The sequence below is a fragment of the Bolinopsis microptera genome, chromosome 5 (assembly GCF_026151205.1).
Source record: "Bolinopsis microptera isolate Bmic1 chromosome 5, MBARI_Bmic_1.0, whole genome shotgun sequence".
Lineage (NCBI taxonomy): Eukaryota > Metazoa > Ctenophora > Tentaculata > Lobata > Bolinopsidae > Bolinopsis > Bolinopsis microptera.
The window spans coordinates 7,926,434-7,949,186 of record NC_087076.1 but is presented as its reverse complement, the minus strand read 5'-3'; the positions used below and the strand labels follow the sequence as shown (position 1 = coordinate 7,949,186).

At 37.0% G+C, this 22,753-nt stretch overlaps 2 protein-coding genes across 2 annotated transcripts; one reads left to right on the top strand and one right to left on the bottom strand.

Annotated features, from left to right (window-relative positions):
• Positions 1-86: 86 nt before the first annotated feature.
• LOC134815020 (uncharacterized) lies at positions 87-5,470 on the top strand. The gene is made up of 8 exons (XM_063823457.1): positions 87-262; positions 1,330-1,544; positions 1,764-1,848; positions 1,965-2,057; positions 2,706-2,750; positions 3,078-3,299; positions 3,621-4,307; positions 4,626-5,470. Exons 1-8 carry the CDS (start codon positions 235-237, stop codon positions 4,898-4,900), a joined length of 1,650 nt encoding a protein of 549 aa, XP_063679527.1. The 5' UTR covers positions 87-234; the 3' UTR covers positions 4,901-5,470.
• A 9,400-nt stretch (positions 5,471-14,870) lies between these two features.
• On the bottom strand, positions 14,871-22,201 carry LOC134816004 (23 kDa integral membrane protein-like). Its single transcript, XM_063824660.1, has 6 exons — positions 22,105-22,201; positions 21,797-21,985; positions 21,494-21,568; positions 16,969-17,061; positions 16,590-16,760; positions 14,871-15,756 (listed from the first exon to the last, which is right to left on the bottom strand). The coding sequence occupies exons 1-6, from the start codon at positions 22,162-22,164 to the stop codon at positions 15,604-15,606; spliced, it is 741 nt and encodes a 246-aa protein (XP_063680730.1). The 5' UTR covers positions 22,165-22,201; the 3' UTR covers positions 14,871-15,603.
• Between the last annotated feature and the right edge of the window lie 552 nt (positions 22,202-22,753).

Here is a 22,753-nt window from a genome sequence, read left to right as displayed (position 1 = left end):
ACTATTGTAGATGACTTTATAATGAGGATTGAGTGGAACTATTTGGCTATGCATTGTCTGTTTCTGTATCCAGGTATCCGTCAATCAGTCAGACAATGACATTCCTTAAACCCCAACATTCTTGTCAGCTATTTGACCATCTCTTGGGATTTATCAGAAAGGGTGTAATCCGCGCCACATTCAACAACAGTCTATGCTTTTTGTTGTCGTTGTAATCTTCGCAAAATACTTATAATGTCATCCCGCCTCATCAAACTATTAGGTGAGATTTTATATTATCCTTGTTTAGTGTTTACAAGATGTTGTAACTTTTGGCACCACTACTTTCAATTATTGGGACCGTTTCATTAAATTCGGCACATCTTCTATAAGTTTAGTATACCTTAGTTCCCAAAAATTTGTGTGCCATTATATTGAGCACAATTTATTTGAGCCCGAAAAATTTGGGCAGAAAATTTGAACTCATTTGGGCGACCGAAAATTTGGGCACAAATTCTTCGAAAAATGAACGATTTTCCACTAAAATGTCAGTTAGATATTTGCCTTAGTTCATTATTATTCCTTATTATTCCAGTCATTTTGCTTTCAATATTAAGCATGTAGGTGGTAGTCTGAGTTGTTTCACATTATGAAATTTACGATCTGCCCAGTAACTACTAAAAATACAGTGATGATGGCACCAGGCACAGTACAAAATGATAGATATACAATAGTGATATTTAGTCTCTCAATCAGATAGTTTAGTCTACTTACACTCAGCATATCTTATCATACCCCTTTCACATACAATTATCATTATGACGCCTCAACAGATGGTCGAAAGGTTTGGAAGAAAATTAGAAGGTTTACATCATGATCTATCAAACTAAGCGGCACATACGCTTAGCTTTGGGGGAAACAAAGGTGTACATAATTGTGTGTAGCGAACTACTGTAAACCCGGACCAAAGGTCTTGAAGTCTAATTCCAGTTATTTCTAATCATTTAAAATATAAGCCTTTTTACTTGGTCAAGCCATGAATGACAGATTAGAAAACTAAAATTTCAAATATTATTTCACTTGGATATGAAGAAAAAGCCATCTTTCTATAGATTTCAGGGCCACAGGCCAAATGCCAAAAGTTTGGTTAGCAAAAAATTTAGCAGACGGAAAAGATTTATGCAATTAATTTGGTCTGCAAAAAATTTGGGCGAGAGGCCCGCTCAAATTTTTGGTCGCCCAAATTTTTGGGAACTAAGGTAGTCAATCGCTCAAATAATTTACAGCATGTTTGTGTCGCTCAAAGCAAGCAAAGCTGCTCGTAGTGTTCATAAACAGTTTGTTTTGCAGAGTTTGTGGTGATAATTTTATCGCTCGTACAAGCAAAAGGAAAAGCCAAAGGAAAAGCCAAAGGGAAACACCATCATGGAAAATTGTCGTCCAGAAATGTAGACAGCGAATTGTGTCCAACGAATTGTGTCTGGGATCAGGAGCTGGGAACTACGGTGAGAGAGGTAGCCCCAGGAAAGTTTGCGGAGGAGACGCGCATGGCGAAACATTGCGACGTAAGTAAATTTGAATATAATTATAACTGATAACTATATTATTTATTTATATTATATGTTGATTTGCGAGTTTTTTCTCCGTTCTTAATTAAAAATGTCATAGTTTATTTGTTATTGTGCAGTGATGATTATATTAATTGTAAAAGTGCAGGTTTTATTTATCAATATTTATTATATTTTGCATACCAAGATAGTGTTTTGTAACGCTTATTTCTTCAGACGAACTGTCACAGACCCGATAATTGCTTGCGGAGTCAGGATCCGGACAACACTAAACACACATCCTATATATGTGCTCCAATTAGTAAGTAACAACTATTTAAAATGCGTAGAAAGTTAGTCTGTATAGCAACGGGTAGTTTGAGGAACTATAGCAACTAAACTACAAATAGTTTGTGTAACTATAGCAACAAATTGCAGGTAGTTTGTGTAACCTCAACGAAAACAGCGGTTGTGAACGACATGTTATTCATGGCTACGAAGGAACTCTTCTGCCTTGGCCTTACGTAAGAGGTTTGACAATACAATTTGTTTTATTAAAATGTATTTGTAAAATAATCCAGTTGGTGAACCGAATCCCTATAGCTTACCCTAGTATATAGATTATAGGCTTAACCCTAGGCTTAACCCAGCCGTAACTGTCACCCCACCCCTATTCCTACTGGTAATAGGTATTGCTATTAAGTATTAAGGGGACATACACCAAAACCTTTTTTGCCGGGACCCGGGATTTGACTTCATATTATGAAAGTATAGATTATATTATAACTGTAAGATTTAAGGCATTGAACAAATTTTTTGAGAGTACGCACATGATTCGAAAAAAATTATTTTCTTTTCCGAAAGTTTTGGAAATTTTGAGAAGTCTGTCATTGTAATACCGATATTTCAGTCATTTTAAACGTTTTTTAGCTAAGTTTTTGTCCCGGCAAAAAAGGTTTTGGTGTATGTCCCCTTAAGCGGTAGGATTCGGTCAGCTAAAACATAAAACCAAATAATCATTTTATTTATTATATAACTTTATTCAAATCAAAAATAGAACATAAATGAACATCTTAAAGATCTGATAAGTAACCTAAACCATTATTTTGTTGCACTGACTTTTGAAATTTAAAATTGATTAACAACCTTAGTTTAGCAATTTTACCACCGTTTATTTAGGTGATATGAATTCAGTGGAAAAGAAGACGGAACCTCCCCTATCAGGTACATATAATTAGTGACCATGGCAATAATTAGTAATAATAAGTAATTATGAGTAACCATGGCAACCATCAAACAACAGATAAGGGCCTTAAGGGGTTTATTTAGATGAGAGTATACCAAGTAAGCAATAGTTGTCATTAACAAGGAATGCTTGGCGGACGAAGAAATACCAAATATAAACCGTTTAAGCAATCCATTATTAGTACATAACAACCTCCCTTACATGTGAACAATTTTCAGACGAACTCAATATGAAATTTAAATAATTTCGCTTATAAAATGCAAAATTCTAAAAACAGGGTACTAAGGGTTCCACATAATTCTCAGATTACAACAGAGAAAACTGTCCTGTTTGCATGAGGCCGGATCTGAGTAAGCTGACGTGTATAGATGACATATATAAAACAGAGAGGTGTGTGGAGGGTGACTCCTGCTGGTTGTTTGAACTGAGCGGCTCTGTTCATGTACACTTAACCAACACTCGTCCCCGCATTACCTTCGATAACATCATCAAATGTGAACAAAATGAACTTGTGGAAAGGCAAAGAGGTAAGCGAAACTACGTTCTGCTTCTAGACGTGAAGACCATTTATTCCCCGTCACTTGGCCTACAAGTCCACTGTCCACCTTTGCCACCTTTGCCACTTTTGACGTGACATAATTCGTGAACATTCACGTGAAACTTTCATTTTACTTTTAGTGCAGGTTTGGTTTGTTTTTTGGTTTGGTTCGCTTGCGTGGCTCCAAGTATACACTACACAATTAAAATACAAATAATGAGCCGCGCAAGCGAACCAAACCAAAAACATCAACTATGCTTATAAAGTTATAAAGTTATAACTGTACTGTTTAAATACGACGACTTTACAGGGTGCAGTCACAGTAAATGTACTGGTAAATTCCGTGTGATGGGGGAAACGGAAAGTACCGCACCGAGTGAACTTCCATCAACAGAAACGATTGTAGAGGTGATCACTACAAACAAACCGGAGATCACTACAAATAAACCGGAGATCACTACAAACAAACCGGAGATCACTACAAACAAACCGGAGATCACTACAAACAAACCGGAGATCACTACAAACAAACCGGAGATCACTACAAATAAACCGGAGATCACTACAAACAAACCGGAGATCACTACAAACAAACCGGAGATCACTACAAACAAACCGGAGATCACTACAGACAGCGAGGTGGTCATTACAAAAATGGCGGCGATCACTACTGCTACTGAATTCAGTGGAGTGCCAACCAAGCCTCCGACAACCAAGCCTCCAGCCACCAAACCTCCAGCCACCAAGCCTCCAACAACCAAGCCTCCAACAACCAAGCCTCAAACAACCAAGCCTCTAACAAACAAAACCTTAGTTTTTGATGTGGAGGCAACCACCACGTCGGCGCAGGAGGTTGACAACTTAGAAATAGAACAAGGAGAATGTAGCGCCGATGTTCAGAATTGTGGCGAGCAAGGTGATTGCTTTAAGATCACGTACAGTGACGAAACAGTGGAAACAGTGGAGTATCGGTGTTCTGATTCTGAAAACGGTCCAGGCAAGTTCTCATTAATTCAGTGGTTACTAGTGGTTCAGGTTACTAGTGGTACACATTTATCAGTTAGCTTGATTTATGGCAGTTTGTGCAATTATAAATCTGTAATCTGTATTATTAGTGATTTTCATTTAGGTTGTTTTTAATTCGGTCGCAAGCGAAACAATCCTCGACACCCAGAAACCACTTTTGAAACCCATAAAATTAAAACTTTGAATTCTTTAATTAAGCACATTGGTCAGAAAACAGCAGTAACAACTGCTGTAGGATGATTAAATAAATTAATTTAATAAAATGAGTAATGTAATATTTTATCATCAGAGTGTTCTATAGATGCAGGTTGTGTTCAAACCTGTTTAGTTATGGTAACCTGTGTGAACGGAGATGATCCCACCACACAGGGGCTTACTACCACCTCCCCTGCCACTACCACTCCGGGCCCAATACCTCCACGAGTAAAGGCTACTGATGATACATTGGAAGAAGTAATCATGGAGATGAGCAAGAATACAACATCAGCATGTTTGCAAACCAGTTTCACCGTGCTCACCACCTTCTTACTACCCTTCTTTACTTCACTTCTTCTTAGCCACTAACTATCGTCAGTATGGATCAAACACCAAAGTTAAATTCGGAAACTGGGGACCTACTTCAACTACTACAACCTACTACAACATTCTACAACATTCTACAACCTACTAGAACTTCAGGCATAACTATTTTTATAGAAACATATTACACAGACCTACTCTTTTAAGCTAATAGTATGAAAAGTAAAGATTAAGAGAAAGTTTAATATTCTTCGGGGCGAGACCATATTTGATATTTTAATTCTTATTGGCTGCTCACCAGAAGATTTTTGGGAGTTCTTTCACAATTCAGCTCCAGTTTGATGTTTTCAAATTATTTATTATTTATCAAAAATGCAGATTAGCTTAGATATTCTAAAGAGGAATGTATCAGTGTGTGATGTACGAAATGTAGCGCTTTATTCAATCTGCTGAACAATCAAACTGACCTGTTTGTATTTGTGGTGACAGTTGTGGTGATTTCTAATTCTATTTTTTCTAACTGATATAAGATTTTGATATTCTGTTTTTTATCATACCCGCTCACACTTTATTTCAATTTCTTACCTCTCTTTAACTAAGAAAATTTGTGAAAGTAACAAACTCACTTTCATTTTCACTTTGAAACTTAAACTTGAAAGTAACAACAACAACTTAATGAAAAGATCTGGCAGGATCAGGGAAAAAAAGCTCCTAAAAGATCTCGATCATAAGAAAGAAAAGTAACTTTTTATTTATAAATAAAAAACTATAAATAGTAAAATATGATTAACGTTATAAACAGTAAACGTTATAAAGTAGTAAACGATGCCGAAGAAAAGCTCGATAATTAATCAAAAAGAAGGCAACCAAATTATCACAATGTCTGGTCGGAGGAGAAGTCTGAATATTAATGTTAAGAAAAGATACGATAAGCAAGAACAGAAATGATGATATTATTATTATATATTATATTATTGTATTATTATACATATTATCAATAATCAATATATATTATATATAGATATGATTATTATTATTTCGAACAATTGAAACAATCAAATTGACGGGCATACGATCCGTTCCATGGTATAGTAATAAAAAACAATACCAATCCTTACTTCCAAATTAGAATAATGAATGTTGGTAAATTGATATAGGGCCTGTCGTGATATCATGGATCGCTTAGGTTCCACCAGGATCTGGTAGTCCTCATAATTCTGCGGCCTCTATGTGTCGTCATCTCGCACAACTCCGAAAAACCGTTGTGAGTTTGGCATGTGAAAATTTGCAGCCCTCCAGACATCGATTGGGTTAACGAGTTGTCGTACGTCACCTCAAGATCGGGTGACAGGGGGCTGAACAGGCCAGAACCCAATTGATTGGGTCTGAGGTCACGTGATTATGAGCCTGAGGTCACGTGACTATGACGTCACCAGAGCTCGTTCTCCGTTTCCCGCTCTTTGGACCAGGTGAGCTTGCATGCTTGTGAAAGTGGGTTAAGTACAGCTGTACTGTAGTTACATCCAATTACCCCTAATAGAATGAAGATTTATTTTCTGACAGAAAGCTAGAAATTTACCAAAATATCGACTTTGTTCAAAATGTATTTTGATGATCACTCTTAACCTAAAATTGCACGAGAAAACGATTAAACTTGGTTTCAGAACTCAACAATGCTTCCTTATGCCTTAAGGGGGGGGGGATAGCAGTTAACCAACAAACTAGGACCGATGTCAACCGAACTTTTGAGGGGTCCCGGACCCCAACCGCCAAACGGTGCCCGCGGGGCAGCCACGCCCATATTTGGTCCAAATCAGGCCCAATTTAGCCAAATACCCTGAACATGCCCAAAACCCTTTTTTTGTAGCTAGTGGTCCCCTGAACTCGTATATGAATTTTCATCAAGATTGGACAAAAAATGACTGAGTTATGAGCCAAAAACCATATGACCATATTTGGGCATACGCACCAAATTTGATCGATTTTGGCCCATAAATTGGTCCAATATCAATATTTTTGAATGAAACCAACTTTATATGGAAGGTAAGCTTATACTACACATTATCTATGATTATCAGCTCAATATCTACCTAACTGTGGATTCTGTGTTCAAATAGTTGCAAAAAATGAACAAAATCGCCCATATATCAGTTCGCGATATTTGCAAAACAATAGAACTCAATAGGGTTTCAATATTTTTTCATGAAATTTTCAGAATCGACGTAGAATCGCCTCATGACCTTAAGTTTTGTATTAGAATTTTGAGTTAGGCCTTTAAAAAAATTTGGCGGCCAAATTCTGAAAAATGCCCGATATTCTTCAACGGTTGAAAAATTCCGAATCTTATGGTTAAGTAAGAATTTTCATTGTGTCTTATCGAAAGTGAATGAGAGAAACACTTGTGACAATTTTATTTACTGGTCCTCTTATTTGTAAAGCTATCCTGAAGCTCTGCGCTCTTTTCCTTCTCTCATCCTGCCAGCTCTTCTACACAGCAGTTATTGGGAGAATTACGACGTGGCTGCGTTTGTTGTCCAGCAAGTAAGTTTAAAGTTATGGTTGTTAAATTTCCTTGAACTTCTATGTCCTATGATCTTGCCAAAGGCGTAGATATAGCGCGCATATGCCTACCGTATGATCAGCTGTTTGTCGAGACCTCAAAAAGAAATAACAGTCAACCAAATCTGACTGAGAAAAACTCGACTACATAGAGCAACTGCAAGGGTGGTGTCTAATTGGTGCGCGTTGGTAGTAATGAAGTTATGACACATGTCCCTAAAGCGATTTCATTTAATGAAGTTTTGATCGAAAGCAAGTCGACCACAAAGAATTACTTAACTCAGGCATGAAGGAATTCGTAACTCAAACTGAGAAATATGCCCGCACGTGCCACGTTTGTATACTGACCAGTCCACCACAAATGAACACATAAAAGGTGATCTGAAATTGAAACTAGTTTGATTTGCAATCTCTCGGTTCAACAGAAATGGCGGTCTCGTGATATAAGTTGTTCCGTGCAAAGCACAATTGAACTACTTCCCGAATCCAACTATAATGAAGTATTTAAACTTGGTCCGTAGTCTTCGTGGAATTTAGATAGATCTTTATAATTCAATTCGTGGTGGTCCCGAGACCTGTCAAAATGGGTTAGACGGGTTCCTGCTAGTAGACTTGAACCTGTCGACAATATTTCAGGAATTATTCCCGCAAGAAATTATATTCCTTATATTCCTTACATTTTATAAAATTCCGATATTCTTCAAAGGTTGAAAAATTCCGAATCTTATGGTTAAGTAAGAATTTTCATTGTGTCTTATCGAAAGTGAATGAGAGAAACATTTGTGACAATTTTAATTACTGGTCCTCTTATTTGTAAAGCTATCCTCAATACATTCAATGACAAAGTGTGATAACCGTTAAAACAGGGGTCGAATTCACAAAAATAACGTAAACCGTTGATTTAAAGCAATCGCCGCTCCTGTCTCTTGATTGCTGATGATGATCAGGAACGCATGACGTATAAATATCATCACGACGATTATTGGTCACTCGAAATCGACCCGTTAAGAATGCAATGTAAGTGCGATGGTTTTTTTTGTGCATTTGTTACCTGTTATACTAATTAATCCACAGGATCAAAATGTTTATTGTATCGATAAAAATGGATTTTAAGGCATAAGGGAGCATTGTTTAGTTCTGAAACCAAGTTTAATCGATTTCTCGTGCAATTTTTGGTCAGGAGTGGTCATCAAAATAAATTTTGAACTAAGTCGATATTTTGGTAAATTTCTATATAGCTTTCTGTCAGAAAATAAATCTTCATTCTATTAGGGGTAATTGGATGTAACTACAGTACAGCTGTACTTACGTCTTACACCCACTTTCACAAGCATGCAAGCTCACCTGGTCCAAAGAGCGGGAAACGGAGAACGAGCTCTGGTGACGTCATAGTCACGTGACCTCAGGCTCATAATCACGTGACCTCAGACCCAATAAATTGGGTTCTGGCCTGTTCAGCCCCCTGTCACCCGATCTCGAGGTGACGTACGACAACTCGTTAACCCAATCGATGTCTGGAGGGCTGCAAATTTTCACATGCCAAACTCACAACGGTTTTTCGGAGTTGTGCAAGATGACGACACATAGAGGCCGCAGAATTATGAGGACTACCAGATCCTGGTGGAACCTAAGCGATCCATGATATCACGACAGGCCCTAAAATTGATATGTTGCTATTTTATCTAAATGTTTTTCGATCGTAATTATTAGACAAGTGACGTGATATATGTATAACATTTAAAAATTTACAAAAACTTCTTAAACTTCAAAAACAGTTTATAGTGTTCATTCTTTATTATTCTGATCCAAATTTTAGAGTACTCCTTGCAGTCAAAAATCTTTAGCTTTAAAATTTACTGTGTTGGCCTTTGTGTAGTGACTGAGGAAGATCCTTTACTGAGTTCTGTGAAGCTCCCAGAGTCTTTCCAATGAGTTAAATCGACAAACAATAGCCATGTTTATATATAAACAAGGCTATATATAGTATATACTACTTATGAATCAAAGTTGCCCTAAAACGCTTATCTTTTGAGTTATTCAAGAAACATTGGTTTTTCCCAACAATTTGTTGAGATTTTTGAGTTTTTGGCTATGAGTAGGAAGCTCCCAGAGACTTTTTGATGAGTTTAATCGATCAGCAATAGCCAAGTTAATATACGACTTACGAATCAAAATTTGCCCTAAAACGCTTATCGTTTGAGCTATCCAGGGTCGTATGTAATCTTGTACCGGACCATCACGATAACCATCAGAAAGTCTCTGGGAGCCTCCTAGTGAAAACCAACAAATACCAGCAAACTTGAAACTCGATTATCCTAGACCACCAAATTGCATGTCTCACCTGTAGAATAGTTTGATTTATTTAACCAACAGTATTCCACCGACCTGGCAGGTGCCTGGTGGATAGTTTCTAAAAAACATGGCTATTTATGGCATCAGGAATTGGTTAACAACCGCGGTTAAAATGGTTTTTAGAAATTTCCGTAGAATAAATCATTCATTAAGAATATTTTCATACCTGAAAACGAACAGGTTCTTGATTAAATTACAAATGAATATCTAGATTAACTAACAGTAACACGTGCCAGATTAACTAACACGTGCCAGATTAACTAACACGTGCCAGATTAACTAACACGTGCTAGATGCATGCACTCTACTGAATGTTTTACTCCGCGGCGGCCATTTTCCTACCCACAAATCCAACCTTCATTTTAGCTCTGTAAATTCATCCACTTGCCTTGATGGGGCCCCAAGACGTGTGATAATTAGTAGGCGAGTATGCAATCTCAGTACCGGCCATGGTAGTTTGTAACCAACCAATCTCTGAGCTAAAGATTCTCCTCCATAACAATTACTAAAAATACAGGTGATAGAAAATAGGAAAATACATTATAGTACGGTTTAAAACATATGAGTGAAACGAAGAGTTTGTTTTAGCAGGGGCTTTCAAAATAAATGTGTAAATCATCTTCAGCTCAGGGCGCGAGGGTTGCTTAAATGTATTATGCAATAAGCCCAATTTGTACGTGACACATGTTATAGTATTACACTTACAGGTACTGATGTGTATAACTATAAGACATGAGTATAGTTCAGTTTTTGCTTCCAATTTCTTAAATTACACTTACAATTTCAGATAGAAGTTAAGTTCTACGCGACGGCAATTGAATTGGATCAGTGGATCGCAAGTTGCAAGTGTTTCCCCGTCCCGTATTTAAAATTAAAGTATAATACAATGAAGTTAAAGCTGAGCTTGTAGTGAACGGAAATCCGCCACAACGATAAAAAACGGGCGCAATTCTTGTTAATTTAAGTCCTTGTCCTTACTTAACCGAAGCGATCTATCTAATTTTAGTACAATACACTCAGTTTGCTTTATAAAGACGCCCTTTAATCTTTATAAAGACAAAGCCTTCAAATGAACAAAATTTAAAGACGGCAAGGCTTCAAAATTAAAAAATGAAAGACACCACAACAGGTCTCAAAATAGATCGGATTTCCTTCTGCAGAAAAATTATCGGCTTTAGCCTTTATCTAGACTAGCAGGAACCCGTGAAATATAACCCTAAACGGTGTCAAGACTCAAGATACTGAAATAATTATTACCTATTTAATTGGCGTTTTTGACACCACTTGGGGGTCCAAATTTCCGGCTCTAAAATCATTATTCCTCGGCCAATTTTTTATTTTTTCATGCTGATTTGGAGGATATTAAAGCATTTGACCCAGCCAAAAATGTTTCAGTTGTATATCTTTTACGGTTTTTGTAGAAAGTTGCGTTAAAGTCGATGCCGTGGTGTCAGTAAAATGGCACAGATATATATATATCGTCTCGCTTTATATATAGTAAGATATATCGTTATCGTTATCTTTTCATCTAGATAAAAGATTTCGTACCAATAATGGATACCCTAGTTGAAAAATTGTTGATACATGCCCTGTAATTACATTATAACAGTGATAAAGCATAAAGGAGATAATTTCGCTCCAACATTTTTAATTAACGGTAAACGGTAAATTGTTGACAGTTTCAGTTATACTTAGGAATAATAAGACATGAAAATAGCTTAACAAAACCTTAAAATTAAATGTAATGCTACGCAGGCTCAAAGTTATCCTTTGAGGCTCTGGTTAGACCTATAAAATTAAATCTTCTTGGCGTATGAGCACATTTTACAATTACACAGTTTAATTTTAAAGTACTGGGCATTTTTAATTTTAAGATCTAATGACCCAGATGGGTACACGTACTCAAGTTCGACACACACTCTAGTTCGACACACACTCTAGTTCGACACACACTCTAGTTCGACAAACCCTATACTAAGGTTCGACTCTGTCGAACTAAAGTGCGCTACCTGGACTCAAGTTTGACACGTACTAAAGTTCGACAAGAGAACTTCGACTGTCGAACTATATAGAGTTTTGATATCTCCGATCTCAAGCAACGATCCGCGATCCTTTACAAGCTTGAAATCTATTCGTTTGTTTGTTTTCTACTTGTTCCATGCTGTTGAGCTATGTGTGAATGTAATTTCTTAATTCTTTAATCCATATCGACTATGAACATTTAAGTTGACCTCTGACTCAATTGTTAGTTAGCAGAATTGTAAACTTAGCGGAGAGATAACTTGTACTCCGTTTTATATATATAGATTGCAGAGTACGCTATATGAATATCTACCATAATACCACACTTTATATTATCACAAACGACTAACTTACCGGTATCTAGAGATTTGGCTGCTGAACCGGAAACAGTCAAATATCAAATATCAATCTATTTTCCTGTTTGCTTGACCAGAACTGAGTGGCACACAGGAGAATTAAAACTATACTGAAAGGTTCTGAAATTTCTAACCGCTGGTTGCTAGATGTCAGAAAATTGCTTTATCTGCCATTGAAACAGCTGTGATCCTATAATTAGGACTCAGCAATAACCGTTGGATCACAAGTGCATGGCAGAAACTATTTGTCGAACTAGAGTACGCTACCTGGACTCTAGTTCGACACGTACCGAAGTTCGACAGGGATGATATCTGGCGAAGTTAAGTTGTCGAACTATAGTGCATGTCGAACTAGAGTACGTAAATCACCCAGATTGGTTAGTACCCACATGGTCAGGATGTCTGATGTTAGCTAGATATTGGTATCCCTAGAATCCCCAGTAACAAGGAGGCTTCCGGTTGCATCTCAATCAATATCACTGGATGCCACTAATTTAATTATGTTCAAGACAATGAGTTGACTTGTTGTATGTCGGAAGACAATTACTGACAAGTCTATTAGTCGTCTAGATATATCCTTCAACCCCACAGATTGGAGACTGTGTCCTGTTTGTGGGTCAGATTTCCTCCCTTGGAGTGTGATATGCCTGGCACCGTGGAAGAACTGTATTTAATTTCAACTCTATCAACTAAGGAGTAATGCTGGTTATTTATGACAAAATGAATTACGAAATAGTACAATATATAAACGATTACTGTCAAACTGGTTGCTAACGTTCAAAAAGTTATACTTTCGTCAGATATTTTTTCTTCGCGCGCACTATTATAAATGCGCGCTAATAATATATCACCTACTATTGCAAAATAAGACGTCGTCTTTACCATTTACATACCATTTACCATGCACCTGTTAGCCGCGGGCACCTGTGCTGACTGAAGTTGTACGATACATCGGGTGGTGGTGTAGAGCTTTTACTAGCCAATTGAAGACTGACAGAGTAATTGCTGCAGAACTTTATCACACGGGATTGTGCGACCACATCGAACAGCTACCAGATACAATAATTTTAGGGATGATAGTTCCACGTGGGAATGAGACAGGGCGTGGCACCTTTTTAGCTGTCATTAAAATGGTGACATTGGTTGATGGTGAACAGAGACCAGAGCCTCGTATTAGATCTTCGTAAAAGCAGCCTTGCCATTCTTTAAATTCCATTCAGGACCAGTAGTTACTTGACATTGCGTCAGTAACTATGCGAATGAAAATAGTGAGCCACTGCTTCATTGTCTCCACATTTGTTGGCCACATAACAAATTCCAGTGTGTGTGTAAGGTTTTCTATGAGTATAATGATACGTATCCTTGAGCTTGAGAAGCCTATAATGTGGTTCCAGCTCAGAGGAAACTTAGTTTACAACACTCTGATCTCTAGTATACATTACTTACCTTGGATACATATGTCGCAGCTTTAAAGTACTTCTTCTTACAAGAATAGAGCGTATATTATGTGAAGTAACTTTTTTATTCATTACTTTATAATTATTACTTTGTATTTATAATATTACTTTAACAATACAAAGATTTCTTTTATACTTAGCAATGGAAGTCTAACTCAAAATCTTGGCAAATGTTCCATCTTTATATCCGTGGAACACACGCCACATGACATGTCCATATAAGGGATAATCGGTCAGATCTCGTTATTGCTGGATGAATGTCACGTGACAGAGTGGAGGTCACGTGACCTCTGGGAGCAAGGTGTCAGTACAAGCTGGTCTGGACATCACCTGGAACTCACAATGTACACTCTCAACCTGTATTACTCCTGTCTCCCGGGCAAGCTGCCAAGTGGTCCAGCAACATTCTCTGGGCACACAGTGGTAATATAACAACAAGTTTAACTTTAATAAAACCAATATTAAGATTAGACAGTTTATAGAATGTTTCACTTACTTTCCTAATTCAAGTTTTTCCAAATTATTTAGTTATTACGGTCAATGAGTTGCGGACGCCGGACAGGAGCAGAATTTTGCTTTAGAAAAATTGTTGTCCGTAGTTAAGTTGGAGTACTACCGAGTTCCAGTAAAATCTCAAACAGATTGAAGGAGTACAGCGTACTTTTACCTCAAGGATTTGGGGTGTTCAACATCTTGACTATTGGCAGCGGCTTAATGCACTAAATTTAATGTCGATGCAAAGGAGGAGAGAGCGTTATGGATGAATCATTATGGAACACTATTCTATCAGATCTTCACTCTACGAAGGTCGAAGACCCAGTAGAGGAATCTACAAATCTCTCCTAAGTATCCTAAGTAGGAGGGTAAAGGGATTAGCTGCGATTTAACAAAAAACGGCACAAGATATTTAATGTTAAGTGAGCGCATTTACAGTTGATTATTTGAATTGATCTAACCGAATTTGTAATTTAATTATTTAAAGCCAAAAGAACTACCTGCATATGGTTTGATAACGGTTAATTATGGTTTAATTAACTCGTTTAGAGAGATGCTATGTGGCAGCCTGCAAGATAATCTCATGAGTTTGATACATTCTGCCGCCTTACACTGTAGTTACTACTAAGCTAGGTTACGGAAACTTTATTCACAAATCCATTAAATTATCTGATCAACTCAAGTTTCACCGGTGACAAACGGGCCCATTTAAATTAAGGAATATAACGGACTGAAGCGGTATGTTTTACGTAAAAAAACAAATGAAAAAGCAAATTGAACGAAAAGTTTTTGAAAACAGAAAAATCTGATCACCCGGCACTTAAACTAAATGGACACAGAATACAATGAAATAAACAGCTAGTGATTGTGATTAGCACGTAAAACAATTACAGCACGAATTTGAGATATTTAAATTAACATTTTGAATTACCAAGGTGTCGCGTGGCAAAAAGGATTCTTACAATCGAATATCTAAATCTTCACAAATTATCTTTAAACCTTCTATACAGTTAGCAGTGTACGTTAAATATTCTACAAAATGCGATTCTTTTGATTAAAAGTCTTGTGATTTATTGCAAAGTTGATGGTGAAATAATAAAATCAGTTTCAATATTAACAACAGGCAAGACCGATAAGAAAGTTTTTACAGCATGTGTAAATAAGTGTTATTACTATTTATTGTCAGCTCGCTTTACTTGAGAATCTTGTTAAATTAATCTGGTAATAATATTTTAAAAGATGAAAAACATTGGTTATTTACACAAACTCTCGAGATTTGCAATTTGATTAGTCCAGGGTTCATTTTACTTCCAGTCCAATAAAATAAGACTTAAAACATATAACTAGATAATATCTACAGCTACATTGATAGTTACAGATAATAAAATGTGACGTCACGTGGTGTTGTGTTGACGTCACGTGGTGTTGTGATGACGTCACGTGGTGTTGTGATAACGTCGCGTGGTTTTGTGATGACGTCACGTGGTGTTGTGATGACGTCACGTGTTTAGACCTCCTTGTAACCGTCACGTGCGATACGTTGGCAGAAGACACAGCCCAGACACACCCCAATTATCTGAATGACGATGAAGCCCATTGTGATCCCAATAATAAGACCTGTGTTGTCTTTCAGCGTGTGGGTTGTCAGATCCAGACAGCCCTGAAATATTTCAGTTTTAATTTTCCGAATCTTAAAACAGATGGTTTTTAATTTTCAGAATATTAAAACAGATGGCTTTTAACAAGTTTTCATTTTTCAAGGGTCGCGAACACTTTCGGTCCTAAATTTTCTACTGAGCGGTAAAATATTGTGCAGATGAGATCCTTAATCTCGCTGCTTCAGAATGTTGAAATACTGCAACATCTGGTTACATACCAACGTAACACAAACTTCATTAACTCTATCATTACCTTCTCAACAGTAACTGCTAACTTCAAGCTAACATAATTACTAAAAGCTTCTCTATAGCTAAAAATATGTACATTCTCATTCCACACAATAGATGTTTCTCTTGTATATTTTTTGCCGACCGAAAGTAAGGCTTGAGTAGCTGTGAGTAGCTGTGAGGTACAATGTACAGCTACTCACTCTTACTGAGATACACACTCTTAGTCAGAATTTATTGAACCTATAGGTGTGGGGAGGCAGTGGTTTGACTATGAGGTTAGATAGTACTACGCAAATTGTCATACATTTCCAGGTCTCGATCGACTGATACTCTCAAATATTTCTAAAAACTAGGGTTTCAGAAGTGTACTGTTTGATGTTAATTTCCCTTTAACTTCATTAAAGTATCCGTACAATAAAAATAAATATTCATCGGGCGTCCTGGAATTTATCGACTATAAATTAACATTTTTATAAATTTAGCAAAATAATTTTATAAGGAATAAGTGTACTTACTGCTTACTTATTGACCGGGAGTGTGTCACAGTGACAAAACTCAACAGTGAGTAAAACAGCAGAAAGTGAAAGTGAAAGTGAAAGCTAACCTCAGTGTAGAGCAGGTCGTTGGAGGTTTTGCAGGTGCGTCTTATAGGATCGCGTTCAGTGACCGAACCACAACAACTAGCGGGTACAGTAACGTTACTGTGATTCTTAAGCCACTCTGTGTTATTGGTGTACGTCTCCGGACCGTGAATACCACAGCACTGTAGTGTATCCTGAAATATTATATTTTACAAACAACGTACAAACAAGAAATTAGGATGTTTAGTGAGTTATAATGGTGAAAGTGAAGTGAAAGTGAAGTGAAAGTGAAAGTGAAAGTGAAAGTGAAAGTGAAAGTGAAAGTGAAAGTGAAATTGAAAGTGAAAGGGAAATTGAAAGTGAAAATGAAAGTGAAAGTAAAAGTATTGATATATAGAGCACCTGTATCTTGTCCATGATCTCGATATCGTCAGCTATCCCAGTTACGTATCCCTCAACTTTCAGCTCAAGTCCGTCTTCGACCGACTCTTCGATCTGCAATAAAATCAATCATGTTATAATAACAATAAATAACATTTACAGATATGTATTAGATATTATTGGACCTGACCCAGTTATTTATTTCACATTGCCCAGCTGCTATACAACGCCACATCGCACTTAATTCTCCTGATTATTCAAGGAGTGAAAAGTGGGATATTGTACAGGTGAATATTTTCCGGGTGGACATTATCCAGGTGGATATTGTCCAGGTGGATATTGTCCAGGTGGATATTGTCCAGGTGGATATTGTCCAGGTGGATATTGTCCAGGTGGACATTGTCCAGGTGGATATTGTCCAGGTGGATATTGTCCAGGTGGATATTGTCCAGGTGGGTATTATCCAGGTGGATATTATACAGGTGGATATTGTCCAGGTGGATATTTTCCAGGTGGACATTGTCCAGCTAGATATTGTCCAGGTGGATATTGTCCAGGTGGATATTGTCCAGGTGGATATTGTCCAGGTGGGTATTATCCAGGTGGACATAGTCCAGGTGGGTATTATCCAGGTGTGTATTGTCCAGGTGGGTGTTGTCCAGGTGGATATTGTCCAGGTGGGTATTATCCAGGTGTGTATTGTCCAGGTGGACATTGTCCAGGTGGACATTGTCCAGGTGGATATTATCCAGGTGGACATTGTCCAGGTGGATATTCTTAAGATGGGATATTCCTTAGATGGGATATTCTTAAGGTTAACGTAATAAAGTTAGCAATTAAGCGGAATATTTAAAGAGTGAACCCTCTCTTACCTATCTTACTTTTGTGCAGATAGGTTTCTATCAATATAATATTACCAGGTATCACTTGTGTCACGTGATTCCTGAAAGTGTAGATCTAGAGTTGAGAGGACGCATTTTGTAGTACAAATACCAGCTTATGCCTTATAATCATTACTTCTTGCAAGGAATGATTAATCCATATTTGGGAACGCGAGCAGCTAGAAATTGAGCAGCATATTATATTGAATACCTTTCTTGATAATGTGAGCTAGCTGTGAGTGGAGCCACTACCAGCCACTTCCAGACTAAAGCTACACGAGCATGGCTATTGTTTGTACAACAGAAAGGCCCAGCCTTCAATTCTGTGAATAGTAAAGGTATTGACGCTGAGGCGAGACAATAGACGTGTGTGTGACACGTGACATAGTGTACTAAGTGTAGAGCTAGCTTCTCCAGTCACGTGCCATGTTCAGTAGTACACTGAGCAGGGCCTTTTGTTCTCAGATGCTGAGTTATTGTGTACTATTTAGCGCAAAAAGAAGCTGCTCACGGAATGAACAGTGTATATTGTACATTAGTACTAACTCCGCAGTAAATCGGGGTATACTATACGAGTGTGGGGTGTCAGTACACTTTAACAGGGTAGAACTAAGTATTTGTTATGTAACGTGAGCAATGTTTAGGTATTTAGTGCACCCTAAACGCGCATAACAATACTACATTGCATCACCCGCCTGTATGTACAATAAATCTTAACATTCCTTGAAAAGTTAAAATATTACATCTTCTCGAATGATCCTCGTACAAGTCCTCCTTACAGAAAAGTCTTGTGATAGAGATTATATGAATGAAGAGTAAAAAGAGATTAAACTGAAAAGCAGAGAGAAAAGCTTAAGGTTTAGGGGTAAAGAGAGAAAGCGAGGAAATATGAGAGGGGCGAGGAGGGCAGAATGGGATATTAACCAATAATAACCGTCCGGAGGACGGGCTTTCTGCTAGTTTACACTATTACCCAGTACCTTAAGAACGACAAATTTAGTCTACCATAAATTTAGTCAAACTTTTGACTAAAATTGTTGTAAACCAAATTTCATGTGACTAAATTTTTTGGCGACTAATTTTGAAGTAGACCAAACTTTAAGTATAGCAGAGCATATATGAATTAAATTTCATTGAGCTTACATTCTTTATCATATGTTTATGATGAACAGTTAAATATCGCTAACTGTACACAGGTCCCTACTGCGTGTAATAAGAAACTGTATGCTATCCTTCCTCCTAACCAAAATACGGGCGTATGGTGTAAGTTACAGGATCACGCTCGGTTGATAATTTGTCCACGTGACCGTTTGGCGCGCGGTGTGCACGTGGGCCCATGGGAAATTTCTGATACATGTGTTCCGTTGATTTCTCTTGGAGAATTTCTCTTTACACTCTTAACTTGCGAACAAATTAAAGCAGCAGACTTTAAGCTAGAAACTTTATTGAATAGAAATAATCATTCCACGTAACTACGTCTTCTTCAGTTCTGTAATAAAATTGTTAAACATGTGTAAAATTAACGACGGAAAGAAATTTAAAATAACATTAAAACAAAAACAGAGAAATAAAATTTACGAAATATGACCCAAAAATGTAATTGAAAAAATTCAAAACAACAAAAAATACGACAAGAAGAAATGTAAGCTAATACAACTAAATACTGTACTACTCATCAGTGGCGTAACGTTGCCTGTTGGCGCCCCCCTGCCGAAAAAAGCGCCCCCCTGTTGGCGCCCCCTCCCCTTTTGGTGCCCCTCCCTAAAATTGAACAAATTAGGTGATTTTAAAGAATACGCCGGTAAAATCTCTAAAAAAGTGTGTATCTAGAGCAAAACGCGCAGTTTTGCTAGTACTTTAGTTAAGTTTTCGAAATTGTCCCACATTCAAACGACGATTTGGCGCCCCCCTAAGACGGCGCCCCCCTGCACAGCGGGGTCAGCAGGGCCTTTCGTTACGCCACTGCTACTCATGATACTATACTAATTAGTAAACGTAAAACTGGTTGAACAGAATTCACAATTCATGTGTCAAAACTATTGATAAACTCAGCAGCACTGCGTAGTGCTGTCCAACCCCATTCTCTGGAGTCTGGATGTGCTCTAGGATTCTGAGTTGAGTTATTTGTACAAATATTTAGTCGATATTTAACTAGTAAGTAATGTATTGATAGGACTATCTTGGATAGTAACCATGACAACCGAGTTATCGTTGCTTAAGTGCTGAGTTTATCAATAGTTTTGACACATGAATTGTGAATTCTGTTCAACCAGTTTTACGTTTACTAATTAGTATAGTATCATGAGTAGTACAGTATTTAGTTGTATTAGCTTACATTTCTTCTTGTCGTATTTTTTGTTGTTTTGAATTTTTTCAATTACATTTTTGGAGAAAATTTCGTAAATTTTATTTCTCTGTTTTTGTTTTAATGTTATTTTAAATTTCTTTCCGTCGTTAATTTTACACATGTTTAACAATTTTATTACAGAACTGAAGAAGACGTAGTTACGTGGAATGATTATTTCTATTCAATAAAGTTTCTAGCTTAAAGTCTGCTGCTTCAATTTGTTCGCAAGTTAAGAGTGTAAAGAGAAATTCTCCAAGAGAAATCAAGTTCGAATGCGACTCATAAATATAGCCCCCTTGAACTATGTGTTCCGTTGTCTGTACTTAGTTCACTATAAAGTATGACTTTATATGCGAAATTTAAAAAAAAACTCCTTATAATGGAAAAATCAAATAAATGGAATGGAAAATGGTCTCGAAAAGTCAAAAATTTCGACTAAAATTGTTGTAGACTAAAAATTTGCGAAATTTGTGCCCAAAATTATGGTAACCAAAATTATAACTTAACCAAATTTATTGTGACCCAAATTTGTTGGCCCTAAGGTATATGGATGTAGAATTCAGCCCAATACTAAAGAATGCTAAATACTCTTACAAGAAGGTAAATGGAGCTAGTAAAGGCCCTCTGAAGATCAGAGTGCTTCTTGTAAGCATGGACGAAGAGATGCACAGCTACCAATCCCTGTAAACGAGGATAATAGACAAGAAAGACATATCACATGACATAATTAAATTAAATGATTAAATGATTGAATATATTTCGTTGATCATAATTTTATGATTGCATAATTTATTGTAAATTTCAGTATTATGTAATGGGATGCTTCAACCAGGTGTAGCCAGTCCACATCCTGGTTCCATAATATGAAGGACTTGTTTTAATTCTGAATGAAAAGCTCGGGGGAAAAAATATATATATTTTGTAAGTTAGGATTGAATGTCAATACGGTGTGTTTTAGTTTACAATAATAATTCACGTCCTGTGCATTGTATTGTACTGTATATAAATATAAATTCTATTAACTTATAGTTTATTACATGAGTTGCAAATATTCGTGATATGCTGCGATAAAACGCTATATTTGATGATAAGCTTCATTCAAACAATGAAGATACACTCATAAACTGCGTGATGTTGCAATCACTCAATAAAAGTATTAATTTGTACACATGGACACTCCATGACCTGCTATATTCAATGGATATTATCCATCCTTTCAATAACCATAACAACACCTTAGTGGGTGCACTGCAATCTGCACTCATATGTAATTATAATACAAAAATAATATAATGAAATAATGCATAATTAAACAAACCTTTCCCTTGTAGATCATAGATATAATGATAGCCACAACCTCTCCCATAAGGACCAGGACCAGGAGGATAGTGTACTGAAACATGGTCACGTGGTGTGAGGTTGAATACAATCACTATTATTATATGGTGATTATAAGTCACTCGATATGGGTCAGTCTCCAGACATGCTAATCATTCGGCCAGCTGCGTGTTACACTTATTGTACTAATTCCCTTTCTTTGGACAGTGTAGATCGTTTGTGAAACAATATGCGGATATATTTTAACAAGAAAGATTAAAAATATCACAGTATTACAACTTACGACAATGAGAACAACTCGGTTTTCTCTGAACGATCCAAAACATCCCAAAAATCCGAGAATGAAGACAAGAACCCCGATTATCATTAGCATGGCAGGTATGCTGGTAAAAGCGCTATCAGTTATCGCTAGAACGTCTCCATATTCGTATTTCGAGTAAGCTCCAATTCCAAGTAAAGCAAGACCGATTATCTAGAGGAATATTTTTCATAAGTAAGTTTCTCCTGCATGTTGGGAAGAAATTATGAACCCTAACCAACTTTTAACTGAACGACCAAAGAAATGTCAATAATATTTTAGATGAAACTTACCACAGCAATAACATTGAAAACCACCAAGAGGAGTTTTATAATATTCTTCTTACACCCCATTACAGGACGATTTAGTTCAAATACCCTTGCTAAAGGTATATAACTTATGAATAACCAGAGTTAAGAATAAACATTTTTGAATTAAAAATAAACAATCGATAGGAATTATATTTGGAAAGCATTCAGTCGTTATGGCCTACCATGTAAATACATTCAAATTATACAGACATTCTTTAATGGAACTGTCAGTGCTGTCAGACACAACGGTGAATTGTCAGAATGGTTTGAAGGAAGTTCTGACAGTGTCCAAGGAGACATTCAGGGTCCCCCGCTTTTTAATATCTGCATATTATATTAATGTGGCTCAGAGGTGGCTCGTGGGAGCTGGCTGGCAGTTGTGTTGGGTGTCCAATCGACGGACTCAGGGGCTTGGGCGCGGCCCCCTCCCCCAACTGCCGATGACTGCATATATAATACCACAGTAGAAAGATAATTAATTAATTAATTAAATTATTATAACGTATAAGGCAAGATTTCCAATATTACATCGAAGCTAGAAATTACCATGCATATATACTAGCACACGCCCACATGTTTTACACATTACAGTTACACACAGGGCCGGTATATAATGTGTAACAGGCGATAG

Coding starts and splice junctions, on each gene's coding strand:
- LOC134815020 (XM_063823457.1), top strand. CDS start 235: ATGTCATCCCGCCTCATCAAACTATTAG. Junction 263..1,329: donor CCGCCTCATCAAACTATTAG/GTGAGATTTTAT, acceptor TTTGTTTTGCAG/AGTTTGTGGTGATAATTTTA. Junction 2,058..2,705: donor GCCTTGGCCTTACGTAAGAG/GTTTGACAATAC, acceptor CCGTTTATTTAG/GTGATATGAATTCAGTGGAA.
- LOC134816004 (XM_063824660.1), bottom strand. CDS start 22,164: ATGGGGTGTAAGAAGAATATTATAAAACTCCTCTTGGTGGTTTTCAAT. Junction 21,569..21,796: donor ACCGAGTTGTTCTCATTGTC/GTAAGTTGTAAT, acceptor ACCATGTTTCAG/TACACTATCCTCCTGGTCCT. Junction 16,761..16,968: donor AGATCATGGACAAGATACAG/GTGCTCTATATA, acceptor ATAATATTTCAG/GATACACTACAGTGCTGTGG.